The sequence below is a fragment of the Lynx rufus genome, unplaced genomic scaffold, assembly GCF_022079265.1.
Source record: "Lynx rufus isolate CCGP_SWC_20201006 ecotype Redwood Valley unplaced genomic scaffold, mLynRuf1.p SCAF_15, whole genome shotgun sequence".
NCBI lineage: Eukaryota > Metazoa > Chordata > Mammalia > Carnivora > Felidae > Lynx > Lynx rufus.
In genome coordinates, this window is record NW_025814829.1 from 22,409,535 (window position 1) to 22,426,952 (window position 17,418).

At 39.1% G+C, this 17,418-nt stretch overlaps 1 protein-coding gene across 1 annotated transcript in view; it reads left to right on the top strand.

The window, feature by feature from the left end:
* The window catches only part of KDM5B (lysine demethylase 5B), a 78,366-nt gene that overhangs the window by 42,563 nt on the left and 18,385 nt on the right, over positions 1-17,418 (top strand). Inside the window, exons 8-18 of the mRNA XM_047076675.1 lie at positions 484-642; positions 1,110-1,229; positions 2,977-3,135; positions 4,130-4,311; positions 5,608-5,770; positions 9,462-9,581; positions 10,978-11,172; positions 14,035-14,216; positions 14,372-14,496; positions 16,411-16,561; positions 16,719-16,833. Of these exons, the coding sequence (XP_046932631.1) occupies positions 484-642; positions 1,110-1,229; positions 2,977-3,135; positions 4,130-4,311; positions 5,608-5,770; positions 9,462-9,581; positions 10,978-11,172; positions 14,035-14,216; positions 14,372-14,496; positions 16,411-16,561; positions 16,719-16,833 (1,671 nt within the window). The remainder of the gene's footprint in view (positions 1-483; positions 643-1,109; positions 1,230-2,976; positions 3,136-4,129; positions 4,312-5,607; positions 5,771-9,461; positions 9,582-10,977; positions 11,173-14,034; positions 14,217-14,371; positions 14,497-16,410; positions 16,562-16,718; positions 16,834-17,418) is intronic.

Below are 17,418 nucleotides of genomic sequence, written 5' to 3' on the forward strand. Positions count from 1 at the left end.
AACGAACTTTAACTAAAATACACAACTGAAAAAGTTTAGAGATTATACTTTAGAGTTGGGAATGCATTAAGCATTGTGAAATATCTCTTATAAAAGGTAAAGCATTTTCACTTAAAATACTTCTTATGGGGTGCCTGGGTGGCTCAGTCGGTTAAACATCCAACTCTTGATTTTGGCTCAGGTCATGGTCTCACGGTTTGTGGGATCAGGCTCTGCGTTGGGCTCTGTGTTGACAGCATGGAGCCTGCTTGGGATTCTCTCCCTTTCTCTCTCTCTGCCCCTCCCCACTTGTGTATGCATGCACACACGATGCACACAGTCTCTCAAAATAAATAAATAAAATACCTCTTATAGAGGGTGAAGCATTTGCATTTGAAGGAGGATGGAGAGACTAGATTATGCCTAACCGATTATTCTTAGAATTTCACAAAATCAAATTGTAGCTCATGTCCCATTGTTTTGTACCTATTTTTATTGCTACAGGTAGATTTGTATGTCTGCCTCTTATGTGGCAGTGGCAATGATGAAGACCGGCTTCTTTTGTGTGATGGGTGTGATGACAGTTATCACACCTTTTGCTTGATCCCACCTCTCCATGATGTTCCCAAGGGAGACTGGAGGTGTCCTAAGTGTTTGGCCCAGGTAAGAATTAATGGCAGAGATGGCATTAGAGAATTTCCTTCAGAAAACTTTTTCTTTGCTTTTGGGTTTTAGATTTAGTAGTTGATAATAATGATGCTCAAAAAAAAAAAAAAAAAAAAAATTGGGCTGGACCTGAATAGGAAGGAGGTCTTGACAGTGAGTTCTATAGCCATGCAAGGAGCTAAGAGTCAGAAAAAAAATTTTTAACTACACCTAAAATGTTTTTTTCCTTTAAGAAAGCATTGCATGCTCTTTGCAAAACGTCTTAAAGACTGAATGACGTAAAAAAAAATAGAAGTATGATTTTACAATCAGTAGGTAATGGTTATTTTGAAGTGTATCCATTCAGCCTTTTTTTCTATTTTAAACAAACACTACGTAACTAATCTGTTTTTTAAATATATATAAATGAAATATAACTAATGTGTAAATAAAAATATTTTTTCCCTTCTTTTTCATTTTGGCAGGAGTGTAGTAAGCCACAAGAGGCATTTGGCTTTGAACAAGCAGCCAGGGACTATACCCTCCGTACTTTTGGGGAAATGGCAGATGCGTTCAAATCTGATTATTTCAACATGCCAGTCCATGTATGTACATACGTACTGCTTTGATACAGAATTTTAATAACTTTTGTAGAAAGATGTATCTGAAGACAAATTTGACTTGGTGCTTATTTTGATAGTCATTATGCACAGTGAACTTTTAATTTGTTTAGTAATATTAAAATTCTGTAATACTTTAAAATACATCCTGATTTTTCACTTGGTTTCTCTAAAGAGGGGCTTTTCCACACAAATTATACAGCATCAGTAACAGAATATTAGTAAAGGAGACCAACAGCAGTGCTTTTAGTTGAACAAAAGTACTGTAAAGAAAACTTTACACGGGCGCCTGGGTGGCTCAGTCGGTTAAGCATCATACTCTTGGTTTTGGCTCAGGTCATGATCTCCCAGTTTGAGCCCTGCATTGGGCTCTGTGCTGTCAGCGCAGAGCCTGCTTGGGATTGTCTCTCTCTCTCCCTGTCCCATGCAGTCTCTCTCTCTTCCAAAATAAATACATAAACTTAAAAAAAAAAAAGTTGTCAATATTTAGTAGGACATATTAAAAAAAAGAAGAGGAAAACTTTACAATGTACTGAATGACTCCTGTGTGCAGGTCAGCATGCTTGCGTATGTTGTTATGTTATCGTAAGTATTATAAATTTTAGGGTGAGTTCATTTTAAATTTTCTTTTATGCTCTTAGAAGCATAAGCATGTTTCATTCAGCATTTAATGTTCCATCAAGTGAGTACACCAGAATTAAATGGTTTTCTACCGTAATTCTGGACACTTAGGTTGTATTTTTTCTCACTTACCAACAAAGTACTATAGCAGACACTTCACACATGTAGATTTCTTTAGCTGGATTATTTTCTTGGGATGCTTACTGAGGTCAGATGAATTTTCTCCCTTCTCTAATGGCTGTATCATTTATGGGAACCCAGCAGTATATGAGTGAATTTGTTTTTCCCTAAAAGCACTAACACTAGCTGTTAAGTTACTTAAAATGTTTGCCTATTTGATGGGCTTATAAATTCAAAATATGCTCTTTTGAATTTTCAGTTCTTTTGACACCTCATGTAGTGTATTATTTTCTGGTATGTTTGCTTCACCAGTTGGTGGTATGCATGTGACCTCTTCTATCTGTGCTTAGTTTTTCATTTTACTTAGAAGATGAGGATCTTGAGGGATCGCATTTAAGTTACCTGTCTCTAGATTCACGTGGGATTAACCACAGATCCTAGACACTCTGTCTGGTGGCTCTTTGTACTGCTGTAGAGTAATTGCTCTTTTGTTCACGTTTTGCACTCTTTTTTCATCATGGCTCCCTGCACCACTGTCAGCCAGGCCTAGTGAAAGGAGTGTAAAGTGCACCCAGGTAATGTGTTTGGACACCTCTCACGGATAAAGCGTCGTTCACACACAGCTGTTACTACTGTGTAATAGTCCATCAAGTTATGTATTCTATTTCCCATACAAAAAAGCATCTCCAGTTTTTGAATGTCAGAATTTTGCTTTCCTTGACTCCCTTTTAGAGTCGTAGCCAGGTTGGTGATAGAGGAACACAAATTCTTAATCAGTACTTACTCTTTAGTTAGACAGTTGCTTTCAGAAAATAATATGTATGTCTGAATTGCCTGGGATCAATTGTGGAACGTTATGGATATAATTTTCCTTAGGGTGCTATCCTATGATTCCTGTCACTTAGCTAATCTCTTCAGATTGGTCATGGGTAGTTTGTGAGTGTCTGAGAAAAAATTCATTTTTTTCTCTTCCTCATTGTTTTGTTTCCAGATGGTTCCCACAGAACTGGTTGAGAAAGAATTTTGGCGACTGGTAAGCACTATTGAAGAGGATGTCACAGTAGAATATGGAGCCGATATTGCCTCAAAAGAATTTGGCAGTGGCTTCCCTGTCCGAGATGGGAAAATCAAACTTTCACCTGAAGAGGAGGTAGGCTGTAGCTGTGAGGCACTTGTATTTCAAGCAGAGACCTGCATTTAAAGCTGATAGTTCAGCATATCCTTATCTAAAGGACATAGTACAGCATTCATGGCCTTACTGCAAAGATATGTATGGTTGGAACTTGAATTATCAATTAAAATCCTTTTTGGTTGGCTTAAAGTAATATTTATGATTACTTTCAGCACATTTTTGATTACTAGATTTTTAATGATTTCAAGAAAAGTAGAAGGAGCCCACAGAACAATTCTAGTCCCAGCTGTTCTACTACAGTGTGATGATGTGGGGAGATGCTTAACCTCCCCTGTGCCTTCAGTCCATAACTTTGGTATCTCCTTCTGAAGAAAATTTGAGGGATTGGGACCAGACCTATTTATCTTTTAACTTCAGTGTTTATGAGTCTAGTATTTTCCACAATAGCAAACTTTTAGGAAGATTTTTTTTTTTTTTAAAAACCTTTTTGAAATCTAACATATACATAGATGAGTACATAACAGTGTGCACAGATTGATGAGTTTTCACAAACTGAATACACCCATGTAACCAGCACTAGAACAAGAATAAGGACATTACCTGTTATTACCAGACCTTACCCCTGAAGTTCCCCTTTGTCCTCCCTCTTTTCCTACCTTCCCTGTCTCAGGACAACCACTATCCTGACTTGGAGCACCATAGGTTAGCTGGCCTGTTTTTGAACTTGATATAAACAGACTGAGACGATGTATTTCCTCTGTAGCCAGAACAGAGGGAGTGGGCAGATACAGAAGTGTATACTATATGAGTCCGTTTATATAAAGTTCAGAACTGAGCAGAAGTAATATACGGGCATCTAAGAAGTCAGCATAGTGGTCTCCCCTCCTTTCCTCTGATCCCAGCCTTTTTGTTTTGAAGACTGTTTTCAGTCACCTTTCTGAAATGTGCAGAATCTAAAACGTTAGCATGATGTAGCTAAACCTTTATACCTTGTTTGCTTCTTTCTTTTTAGGAATATCTTGATAGTGGCTGGAATTTGAACAATATGCCAGTGATGGAACAGTCTGTCCTTGCTCACATTACCGCTGATATATGTGGCATGAAACTTCCTTGGTTATATGTAGGAATGTGCTTTTCTTCATTCTGTTGGCATATTGAAGACCACTGGAGCTATTCGATTAACTACCTGCACTGGTAAGAAGTTCCAGATAACCTACAAATGGTATGCGAGCTGGGCTGGAAACTTTCCTTTTCGTCTCAGATGTGTCTTAACTCTTCAACTGTGTCTGAAGAGTAACGAGCTATTTTTTCCCCCCTTCAAGTTTTCACTACTGTTGGAACAGGCATCTTAACAAGTTAAGGCGGTGGCTCTTAAGGATTCCTAGGAAGTCGATAAATCCCCTGAAATTGTACACACACTATTTTTCAGGTACAACATGTTTCTGCAGAGAGGGTAGACAGATTTTAGTGAAAAATCTTTACTCATGGAAAGATTAAAAAGCACTGAGCCTTGCTCTTACTGTGGAAAAATCCCATTCCATGCCAGTGGCAGCTCAGATACCCTTTGGAAGAGTAGTGAAGTCTAGGTGCTAGAGTCCAGGTCCTTGGAACTGCCAGCTTCTATTTCGTGCTGCTGAATTCTGGCGTCATGATACATAGTAGAATGGGCTTCGTCAGTGCGTGTGTGCGTGGTGGCCGGGTGCACATATTCGGACTTTTTTTTTAACTCTAAGCAAAGCCATTTCTTCTTTCACATCTGTTTTTTTACCCCCTCCATTTCCCTTGCTTTTCTAAGTACAGAAATATTTGAAGATCTGTAACTCACTTAAGTCCCCACACGAGGAATTTGAGAATGTACCACAAGAAAGAGGGAGTTGGCAAATATATGTGGAGCATCAGTTCTGCTTCCCTAGGCAATTGCTCCCAGCTGTAAAATGAAGATTGTATTTACCATACCTCACAGGGATGTTACAGATTAATTGGTTGACAGTTTAAAGTGCTTTGAAGAATAAGAGCTCTTTAGAAATGCTAATTGCCTTATTAGTGTTTGATTTAACCTTGCGTGTCAGAACGGACAAGGGAAAAGGATGATGGAGAATTGCCATCCCTTGTCAATTGCTATAAGAAATTGTGGTAACCACATACCCTGTAGCTAACACGTTATCTTATATTCTTAGAAACTCTAGATATTTACACTTTCTAAAGGATCAGATAAAAATGGGAGGGAGGAGAGGGACCTGGGACAGAAAGTCTCATGTTCAAATTCTATACATTTGAAGGGGGGGAAATGCATTATATATGTTCAGATCACATTTCTAATGACACTCAGAACATTCCTATGTAGCATAATCTTAACAGAGCAGGGTCTGAAATATACGACTTGTGAACTATTTTTATTTTGTTTGTGTTGTTGCAGACTGATTTTTTTCTAATGAAATTTCACGTTTATGTATTTCTTGAGATTGATTTATTTTTACAATCTGTTTCCAGGGGTGAGCCAAAAACCTGGTATGGAGTCCCAGGGTATGCTGCCGAGCAGCTAGAAAATGTAATGAAGAAACTAGCTCCAGAGCTCTTTGTGTCCCAGCCAGATCTTCTCCATCAGCTTGTGACCATCATGAACCCCAATACCCTGATGACTCATGAAGTGCCTGTATGTTCTGGGTCAATCCTCCTGCCACTCAGGCTTAATTTACCACTTCTCTTCCCTTACTCAGTTTTTTATGCATTGATTTGGTTATGTGTTCCATACCATAACTGCGTAGCAGAAACAGCTGTTTGGTGTAATTGGATACTATACTGCAATAAGCCAGTCAGACTAGATCCTTGGACACCATAAAAACTAATTTGTTGCAGCTAATAACTAGGTTGCCAAGCAGCCATATTTTGCAAATACTAAGTGTGATGCTTTCTTTTTTTTTTTTTTCCAGTGTCTAATTCAAGCTTTCTAAACCATAATTTTTCTTTATAGCTTTAGTCTTTCAATGCAACAAAACAAAGACCTTAATGTTATTTGTATAAATTACTGTGAAAATGTCTAGGTTCTGTTCTAATAATTAGATCTAAGCTCTAGTGTCAGAATCCTTTATACTCTGGGGCGCCTGGGTGGCGCAGTCGGTTAAGCGTCCGACTTCACCCAGGTCACGATCTCGCGGTCCGTGAGTTCGAGCCCCGCGTCGGGCTCTGGGCTGATGGCTCAGAGCCTGGAGCCTGTTTCCGATTCTGTGTCTCCCTCTCTCTCTGCCCCTCCCCCGTTCATGCTCTGTCTCTCTCTGTCCCAAAAATAAATAAACGTTGAAAAAAAAAAAATTAAAAAAAAAAAAAAAAGAATCCTTTATACTCTGTCCCTACCTTAAAAAAATTATGGAATCTATTTGAACTTAATTTTGAATGATAAACTGAAATGATCTCCATGCTTGGTAGGTCTTAGTTGTATTATACCTCCACCCCAATTAAGCTTACTTAAAGAGAAAATTTATTTCAAGCTCTTGAGCTTAGATTTCAGGGTTCCTACTCTAGACTGAAAGGTGCTGTTGTTGGTGATACCACCTCTGAGGTTGGTGTACAAAGTGACACTTACTTGTATATGGTTTCCTGTTGGAGAATGCTCTGAAGATATTTAGGGAGGCCAGAGTGAAACGTGTGAAGTTGAGGTGTCCATCTCAGTTAGCTAAGTCGAATGTAGATGGTACGGTTACTGTGCTAAAGTGCATTCCTGATGTTGCTGTGACCTAAATTTCATGCTTTGGGGGCCACAGGCTAGTAAGTGGGGACAGATGGAAAGGATTTTTCTTTGAGGGATCATAAATTGTTCATGGAGACCAGCTTAGAAAATAATGACCAATAACTACCAAAATGCCACCATCTCCTTGTGTTGGTATTTTTCACATTGATTTTTCCCCCTCATATTGACTGATCTTTCTGACTTGTTATAAGTAACTTGCCCTAAATGAGATGTCTGGCCATGATTCTCAGTGATTTAGTTGAGGAACCCATGGGGCTTGATTCTGGACCCGCAGAGATGGATGAGTGAGCCTGTGCATTTGAGACTCAGAATTTAAGGGTTAAAGACAGATACTCTTTACACAGATAATGGAACGGTGGTGTGCTTTAACAGTGCTGTCAACTATGAGGCTGATGCACTAACTCTAGGGAGAATTAGAAAGGACTTGTAATGATCATTTGAACTAAGACTTGGAGCTCTGATAAAGAATATTTTTGGCAGATTTGGGGGTAGAGGGGAAGAACTATTCCCTGTAGAAGGGATTGTGCCCATGTGGTGGGTAGTGGTCTTCAAACTTCCGCCTGTATCTGAACCCCAAATGGCTGAACGTCACCCCCAGAGCTTCTGGTTCTGTTAGTCTGGGTGGTGCTCGAGAATTTGCATTTCCGAGTTCCCAGTTGATGTTAATACTCTTAGTCCAGGAACTACATTTTGGACAAGATGGAGAGAGAGATGTTGAAAAGATACTTAATTTTATTATTTTATGGGAGTAAGTTCAGCCTGAGGATCTGTGTGCCCAGAGCACTATAGATTTTTTTAATTAAGAAGAAATTTTTAAAAAATGTTTATTTTTGAGAGAGACACTGTGGGCGGGGGAGGGGCAGAGAGAAGAGGGGGACAGAATAGCAGGCTCTGCACTGATAGCAGTGAGCCCACTGCGGGGCTTGAACTCATAAACCGTGAAATAGAGACTTGAGCTGAAATCGGAAACTCAACTGACTGAGCCACCCAGGCACCTCTGCTTCAGGCTCTGAGCTGTCAGCACAGAGCCCGATGTGGGGCTTAAACCCACAAGCCGTGAGATCATGACCTGAGCCGAAGTTGAATGCTTAACCATCTGAGCCACCCAGGTGCCCCTTCGTTGTCTTTTTGATACTAGCCATTCTAAGAGGTGTAAAATCTCTCATTGTGGTTTTGATTTGCATTTTCCTGATGATTAGTGATATTGGGCATCTTTTCACCTATCTGGTGGCCATCTCTATATTTTCTTTGGCAAAATGTCTACTCATGTCTACGTTTCAATTGGATTATTATTATTATTATTATTATTATATTTTTTGGTGTTGAGTTGTTGGATAATAATCCCTTAATGGATAGATAATTTGCAAATATCTTCTACCATTCAGTGGGTTGCCTTTTCATTTTTACTGATGGTTTCCTTTGCTGTGCAAAAGCTCTTTAATTTGTCGTAGTCCCAGTAGTTTATTTTTGCTTATTTCCCTTGCCTGAGGAGAACCTATCCAGAAAAATGTTGCTAAGGCTGATGTCCAAGAGACTGCTGCCTTAATACACGTTTTTTTTGTTTTTTTTTTTTAATTTTTTTTTTTTCAATGTTTATTTATTTTTGGGACAGAGAGAGACAGAGCATGAACGGCGGAGGGGCAGAGAGAGAGGGAGACACAGAATCGGAAACAGGCTCCAGGCTCTGAGCCATCAGCCCAGAGCCTGACGCGGGGCTCGAACTCACGGACCGCGAGATCGTGACCTGGGTGAAGTCGGACGCTTAACCGACTGCGCCACCCAGGCGCCCCCTTTTTTTTTTTTTTTTAATTTTTTTTTTTTTCAATGTTTATTTATTTTTGGGACAGAGAGAGACAGAGCATGAACGGCGGAGGGGCAGAGAGAGAGGGAGACACAGAATCGGAAACAGGCTCCAGGCTCTGAGCCATCAGCCCAGAGCCTGACGCGTTTTTGTTTTTTTTTAAGTTTTTTATTTTGAGAGAGAGGGAGAAAATATGAGTCAGGGAGGGGTAGACAGAGAGGGAGAGAGAGAGAATCCCAAGCATGCTCTCCATTGTCAGCACAGAGCCTGACACGGAGCTTGAACCCACAAACTGGTGAGATCGTGACCTGAGCAGAAGTCAGATGCTTAACCGACTGAGCTACCTAGGCTCCCCAATGCAGGGTTTTGTTTTGTTTTTTTCTTCTTTGAGTGGGTGGTGAGAAAAGGGGAATTGTTGGGAGGGAAGTTTGAGGCCTAAATCAAGATCGCTGTATGGGATGACTGGTGGTAGGAGATCCTATTTTGGTATAATAAAATTAGAATATTCTTAACTGTAGCTATATTTAGAAAAATGTGTCCTAATCCTGGATGTAACCAAATTTTTGTAGTAAAAGCCGTGTGTTGTATTCAGATATTAATAATCAGCCTACTAGTCTGGGGTACTATTCCATCTTGTGACAGAAACGAGTATCTCTGTGATTCTTCTACCGTAGTTCTTTTTTTATGGTTCACTTTTAGTTAGCAGAAAGCTTCCCTTTCTGGAGACTTATCTGATAGTCTGTGCCCAGTTTGTCTTTCACGGATGTCACTAAAAATCTCCAATTTCTGTCTCTATAGGTTTACCGAACTAATCAGTGTGCTGGGGAGTTTGTGATTACGTTTCCAAGAGCCTACCACAGTGGTTTTAATCAAGGTTTTAATTTTGCTGAGGCTGTTAACTTCTGCACTGTTGATTGGGTATGTAATTATGACTTAGTGAGCCTTTTCAAATGTATTGTTTCCCTACAGAAATGGTATATTATACTTTAAAAGCTTTCATGTGTATGGTTGCTTAAACCTGTTGCTGCTCAAATGGCTGGTTTACAAATTGTTTACCATCCATAGTGAGATAGAGTACTTGGCACCACATTGTAAAGCAAGCCTGTACTAACTAAGTGCACTACTGGGTTCAGCTGATAATGTTTTTCTTCTGTAAAAGTGAGACTTGATGAATAAATGAGTCTGTTGATTTACATTTTCGGTGAAATTCAGGATTTCATTGCAAACTCATAACAAAACAGTTCAGTCTTAAGACTATACAGCAGTAGCTTAAATTATCTACAGGACAGCAATTTTCAATGATATATTTGGTTTTGGTTGTAGATTTTTTTTTTTTAATATTTATTTATTTTTGAGAGAGAGACAGAGACAGAGCATGAGCAGGGGAGGGGCAGAGATAGAGAGGGAGACAGAATCCGAAGCAGAATCCGAATCTGTCAGCCCAGAGCCTGACACAGGGCTCAAACCCATGAACTGCAAGATCATGACCTAAGCCGAAGTTGGATGCTTAACTGACTGAGCCACCCAGGCGCCCCTAGATTTTTTTTTTTTTTAATGTTTGTTTATTTGGAGAGAGAGAGTGCGAGCAGGTGAGAGGGAGAGAGAGAATCCCAAGCAGGCTCAGGCTCTGTGCTGTCAGCACAGAGCCTACGTGGGGCTTAATCCCATGAACCACAAGGTCATGACCTGAGCCAAACCCAGGTGCCTTGTAAAGTAGACTTTTTGTATTAGTAATATTACTTTTCATTTACATAAAAAGATCTAGTTTAAGTGTGTGATGTTAAATCTAACGAATTATAACCTTGTTTCAGTGCTTTCCTGTGTAATAGTACCACCTGTATCTAAAATTATTTTCTGTTCTACCTTGGAGCATTATTATTTCCTGGAGTAGGTTAACCCACACTGGTTCAGCATAGTTGTTTCAGGAAATGTGTAAATTCACATGTCCAGCTAGAGTTTACATTGTTATAGACAATAATACATTGTTAATACTTCTTTTTTTTAAAGTTTATTTATACCCAGCGTGGGGCTTGAACTCATGACAACTGAGATCAGGAGTTGCATGCTTTTCTGACTGAGCCAGCTAGTCACCCAAGTCCATTGTTTTTTTTTTAACTGCCTAATATGCCAGATCTTTTGAGACGCAAAGATTAAAAAAAAAAGGCCCAAGGCTTCTTAGAGTCTGGTTTTAGGGTTGATATTTGTATTATGACCCAGAATATCATATTTAGTAATTTGATAATGGTCAAAAGTCTTTGGAAATAGGAAGGAGAAAGGTGAATGAATGTCATGTATTCTCTGTCTTTTGACCCAGCTGCCATTAGGCCGACAGTGTGTGGAGCATTATCGTTTGCTTCACCGCTATTGTGTATTTTCCCACGATGAGATGATTTGCAAGATGGCTTCCAAGGCTGATGTACTAGATGTCGTAGTGGCTTCAACTGTTCAGAAAGACATGGCCATTATGATTGAGGATGAGAAAGCTTTAAGAGAAACTGTCCGTAAATTGGTAAGGTTCTGGAATCCTTCTAATTGCATATCTCAGGGCATTACTTAGTAAAATTCTTACACATATTAGTACCATTTTAAGAAGTCTTTTCTTAGTCTAATCTCCTTTAAGACCATTCTGATAGATGTGTATTAGTATCTCTTTGTGGTTTTAATTTCTGCTTCTCTAATGGCTACTGATTTATTGAACATCTTATCATGTGTGTACTTATTTACTACTTGTATATGTATCTCTCTGATAAGTGTCTGTTCAAATGTTTTGTCCCAGCCCCTTTTTATTGGATTGTTGTGAGACTTCTGTGTATTCTGGATGCCAATCCTTTGTCAGATGGGTGCTCTACACATATTTTCTTCTAGTCAGTGGCTTGTCTTTTCATTCTTTTTTTTTTTTTAACGTTTATTTATTTTTGAGACAGAGAGAGACAGAGCATGAACAGGGAAGGGGCAGAGAGAGAGGGAGACACAGAATCTGAAACAGGCTCCAGGCTCTGAGCTGTCAGCACAGAGCCTGACGCGGGGCTCGAACTCACAGACCGTGAGATCATGACCTGAGCCGAAGTCGGACGCTTAACCGACTGAGCCACCCAGGCGCCCCTCTTTTCATTCTTAAAGCAGTGTCTTTGTAAAAGCAGAAGTTTATTTTGATGAAGTTCAGTTAAGCAGTTTCTTTTTTGCATCTCTTTTATGTCCTTAAGAAATCGTATCTAACCCAAAGTCACAAAGACTTTCTCCTGTATAGTCAGTCACCTAGAATTTTTAGTGTTAGGTTTTACATATGAATCTTCAACTCATCTCAAGTAATTTTTATTTATGGTGTAAGGTGTGGTGTGGGTTGGGATGACTCTTTTCTTCATATGGGTGTCTCGTTGCTTTAGCACCAGGTCTTGAGAAGACTGTTCTTTTTCTGTGGAAATGCCCAGGCACCTTTGTGTTGAAATTCGACTCACCTATATGGGTCTATTTCTACATTCTGTTGTATTCTCTTAATTTATGCATTTATCTATTGCTGTTACCCTATGCTGTTGATTACTGTAACTTTGTAATAAATCTTGAAATGAGGTAGTGTGAGTCGTACAACTTTGTTCATTTTAAAAATTGGTTTGGCTATCTTAGTTCCTTTGCTTTACATATAAATTTGAGAATCAGCTTTTTGATTTCTACCAAAAAACCTGTTAGGCTTTCATTGGAACTCCATTAAGTCCATGAATATAGTTGGGAGAATTGATATTTTAACAATGTTGACTCTTCCAGTTCATGGACATAGTATATCCACCATTTATTTAAGTCATCTTGATTTCATTCATTCAGTATTTTGTAGATTGCAGCATACAGATCTTATACATAGTTTCTTGGGTTTATAATTATATACTTTATATTTTTTGGTACTGTTATAAATGATACTTTAAAACAATTTTTATTTCAAATGGTTTATGGCTTATATTTATAAATATAATTGACTTATGTATATTGACTACTTGTTACTGCAACCTTGCTAATAAACTCAATTGTTTATTAGCTTTTGTTAGACTGTTGGGGACAGTGGTATCTGCAAATAAATAGTCACATTCATTTTTTTTTTTTTTAATGTGCTGTTTTAGATAGAATCCTTGAATTTTGACTCCCTGAAGCCTGTACAGATCAACAACAGCTTACTCACCTTCCCCTGATACTTTACAGTTAGGGAAAACAATGCCCAGAAGGTTTAAGTGCCTTTACCAAGGTCTTATATCAATAATGGTAACTCATTTTTGAAACTTTGAGAACTTAAAATTTTTTTCTAGATGTGGAAATTTACAAACTAAAATTGGGCAAACTGTATATGGGTCATTCTCAAGGAAAATCTGTAAAGTTGGTCCTTAATCTCATTTTAAGTAAAAGTGCAACCATTTTTATTTCCAAGTCCTTTTTAATGATCAGTTCCAGTTTAAAACCAAAATTCATTCATTAGTGGTTTCCTTACTCTCCTCTGTCGTTGTTGGCCCTTGTAATCAGGAAGTAAAATGGTCAAAAGGTTAAAATACAGAGTAACAGTAAAACAAAGGAGCTTGGTGTCTCATAAATTGACTTAATCAGCTTCTGGCACTTTCATGGTTGGATTTGGATTCCCTTTTAGATAAGGAGAAAAGGTGGTAAACGCTTGATCTTTGAGTGACAAAAGTATATCCTAGAGGGCTCTCTAGGTGTCAGGTGGTACAAACTGCAGTTGAAATTTACTGGTTCAGTATCTTATTTTTCTTGATACTATTTCAATTAGGAAATACTTTATTATGACTGTAGTCTTTATTGTATGTTTTTCTAACATTTTGGATAAATAATAATCCCTTTAGATAACTTTTTCATTTGAGAGCTGATCTACCACTAAGCATCTTCCCATCAATAATCCCTTCATGACAGTCTTTTCCTCTTCCTTCCTTTTTATTTACTCTTGTTCTTTTTATTACTCTGAATTCCTGTATAATATTTCCTCTGAGGTAGAAAGTATATACATTTCTTTTGCTTTTACCGTCTATATCCAGATTATGGACAGAGCCAATTTGTAGTAGAATAAACAGCTAATGTCAGTAGTTCACGATCCTATTGATAACTGTTTTCATACATACTCTGATCACAATGACCAAACATAAGGGCCTACCTTGTCCAAAAAGAGGTTCTCTCTAAACAAATGGGGTAGTTTACCTTGCCCATAGTAGCTAGGTTGTTGTTACTTTGTATTCCAGACATTTTTAATCATGCACTCCTATTTTCGTAAGGCCCTCCCACCCGCTTTTTTTTTTTTTTTTTTTAACTCAGCTGTTATGTAGTTTTCTTGGGGCCGGTGGATTATATTATCCTTTGGAGGTCTCTAAAGTACACTTTATTTTAGGGAGTAATTGATTCAGAAAGAATGGATTTTGAGCTGTTGCCAGATGATGAGCGTCAGTGTATAAAATGCAAAACGACATGCTTCATGTCTGCCATCTCCTGTTCTTGTAAACCTGGCCTGCTTGTTTGCCTGCATCATGTGAAAGAATTGTGTTCCTGTCCCCCTTATAAATATAAACTGAGGTGAGTAGGAAAAATGATCTTTTCTTTGGAAAACCCTAAATCCTTCATAAAAGCTCTGTGGCATTCCTGTTCCAGGGCTGAAGTACTGCGTGTAAAATATGTGATTTTCTCCAAGCCCAGACATCTCAAAACTATGTCTGCTCCTCTGTTTCTAGGTATAGATACACTCTGGATGATCTCTACCCCATGATGAATGCATTGAAGCTTCGAGCAGAATCCTACAACGAATGGGCCCTGAATGTGAATGAAGCTTTGGAGGCAAAGATTAACAAAAAGAAAAGTATGTGATATTCTTGGTGATTGGCACATTGGGACTGATTGTAATGTAGCCAACATAGTTACCAATGAACAGGTTACTTGAAACGACCTGATGCTGGTTTACGGAGTGTTAGCAGAGAAAGTTATAAAGCCACTAGTGGATGAGGCAGATGCCCTTTACATCACAGGAAAATCTTGATACATGAATTGTACAAGATCGTATATTTAACAAAGATCATAGTATTCGGAAACAGAATAACTTTTACACTTCTTGTCTCAGTACAAAAATGTTTCACGTTTTATATGGAACCTTAGAAAAACATTTTTTTAGGGGCGCCTGGGTGGCGCAGTCGGTTAAGCGTCCGACTTCAGCCAGGTCACGATCTCGCGGTCCATGAGTTCGAGCCCCGCGTCGGGCTCTGGGCTGATGGCTCAGAGCCTGGAGCCTGTTTCGGATTCTGTGTCTCCCTCTCTCTCTGCCCCTCGCCCGTTCATGCTCTGTCTCTCTCTGTCCCAAAAATAAATAAACGTTGAAAAAAAAATTTAAAAAAAAAAAAAAAAACATTTTTTTAAAAAAACTAGATCTCAGGACACCTGGGTAGCTTAGTTAAGTGTCCAAGTGTTGATTTCAGCTCAGGTCATGATCTCATGGTTTGTGACTCACAAACAGGGCTCATGTTGGGCCGTGTGCTGACAGCAGAGAGTCTGCTTATGATTCTCTTTGCCCCTCCTCTGGTCACTCGTGTGCGCCCGCTCTCTCAAAATAAATAAATAAACATTAAAAAAAATAAAAACTAGATCTCAAGACAGAGGTAGCGTGTTATTAAATTATGGGTCTCTGGTTTATCATTGCCCCCACCTCTCTTCTCTTTTAAGTAGGCTCTGCACCCAGGGTGGAGCCCATCGTAGGGCTTTTGAACTCAGAACCCTGAGATTAAGAGTCAGATGCTGAACCAACTGAGCCATCTAGGCACCCCTCTGGTTTGTCACATTTTAGTGCTACTCAAAGTCAAAGTTTCTGTCTCTTGTTACTACCTTGAAAGTCACTACTTCCTTTCCCATCTCTTTCTTTTCTTTTCTTTTCTTTTCTTTTCTTTTCTTTTCTTTTCTTTTCTTTTCTTTTCTTTTCTTAGTTCATTTATTTTGAGAGAGACAGAGACAGCATGATCAGGGGAGGGGCACAGAGAGAGGGAGACAGAAGATCCCAAGCAGGCTCTGTGCTGCCAGCAGAGAACCCGACACGGGGCTCCAACTCACGAAACTGTGAGATCATGACCTGAGTGGAAACCAACAGTCGGACGCTTAACCGACTGAGCCACCCAGGCACACCCCCTCCCCGCCATCTCTTTCAGAGTGTTTTCACTTTCTTTCCTTTCTGTAGTCCCAACAGGTAAATCTGCCCTTCTTTTACTTAGGGGAAGGTCTCAGTATCACTCTCTCTGAGCACACTGCATACTTGCCAAGTGCAGGAGACAGGAGTGGTCTGTGTAACAATAAGAATCTGCTTTTGCTCTGTTTTGACAAATCTGTTGTTTTCCGTATCTTAAACATTTCAGGTCTAGACATTTCCATATTGAAGAGCAACTCTAGGCACTTGTGAAAACACTCCAAAGTGTTCTAACACTGGCTGGCACCAGTGTTAAAGGGGGCACTTGGCTGGCTCTTTTGGAAGGGCATGTGACTCTTGATCTCTAGGTCATGAGCTTGAGCCTGACATTGGGCATAGAGATTACTTAAAAATAAAGGAGACTTAAAAAGTAAATAAAAACACTCTACCTTCAGCCAAAAAATAAAAATGAGATGGACAAATCTGTTAATATCTTAAAACACCACAAGTATTTTAGATAACTGATAAAAGCAAACCTTTCCTCTGTGTTTCATACCACTCGTATAAACATACTGATTACAGAAAAGATGACCTTTTGTTTATTATTAGGCCTTGTGAGCTTTAAGGCTTTAATTGAGGAATCGGAAATGAAGAAATTCCCAGACAATGATCTTTTGCGCCACCTTCGCCTAGTCACACAGGATGCGGAGAAGTGTGCTTCTGTTGCTCAGCAGCTGCTTAATGGCAAAAGGCAAACTAGGTATGTACTTCTGTTTGAGGTTGCACTCTTAAGTGGCTCTACTTGGCAACCTGTTGTGAATTGGTTTTTCCTTCTGTCCTGTATTCCTGTGACACTGAATAGGGGAATGGTGAATATATTATATCCTCATGGCTTCCTCGGGCCTTTGCCTTTACAGATACCGATCTGGTGGAGGAAAATCCCAAAATCAATTGACAGTGAATGAACTCAGACAGTTTGTGACACAACTGTATGCTCTTCCATGTGTCCTCAGTCAAACGCCTTTGCTAAAGGTAACTATAGAGGGATCTGTGGGAAAGTACTTTGGTAGTCCTATACGGTGAAACCTTGGTTTGCGAGCATAATTCGTTCCAGAAACATGCTTGTGATCCAACACGCTTATATATCAAAGAGATTTTCAAGAACCGTTGGCTCAGTTGTGATCATGTGACATTTGGTGTCATGTACTACCTGTGTTATAAGACCTTGCTTGTTTATGAAGTTAAAATTTATTAGAAATGTTTGCTCATCTTGCGGAACACTCGCAGAGCAAGTTATTCGCAATCCAAGGTTTCGCTGTATTTTGTAAATAAATTCAGATGACATGCTTAAGTCATCTTGGGTGGTTAGTTTGTACATTTCTTTGCAGATGTTTGTAATAACCTACTTGAGTGTTGTGTGTGTGTGTGTGTGTGTGTGTGTGTGTGTGTGTGTGTGTGTATAAAGAGATTATAACAGGTCTACAAAGGAGAAATAAAGTTGGAAATTTTTACCTTGAAAGTGACCACCTGCTACTCCTCACAGTTGGTAAAAGGTCTGTGATAGTCACTAGTTTTAGCTGTCAGTTGGCTTATGTGTTATGTCATTTATCCACGTTA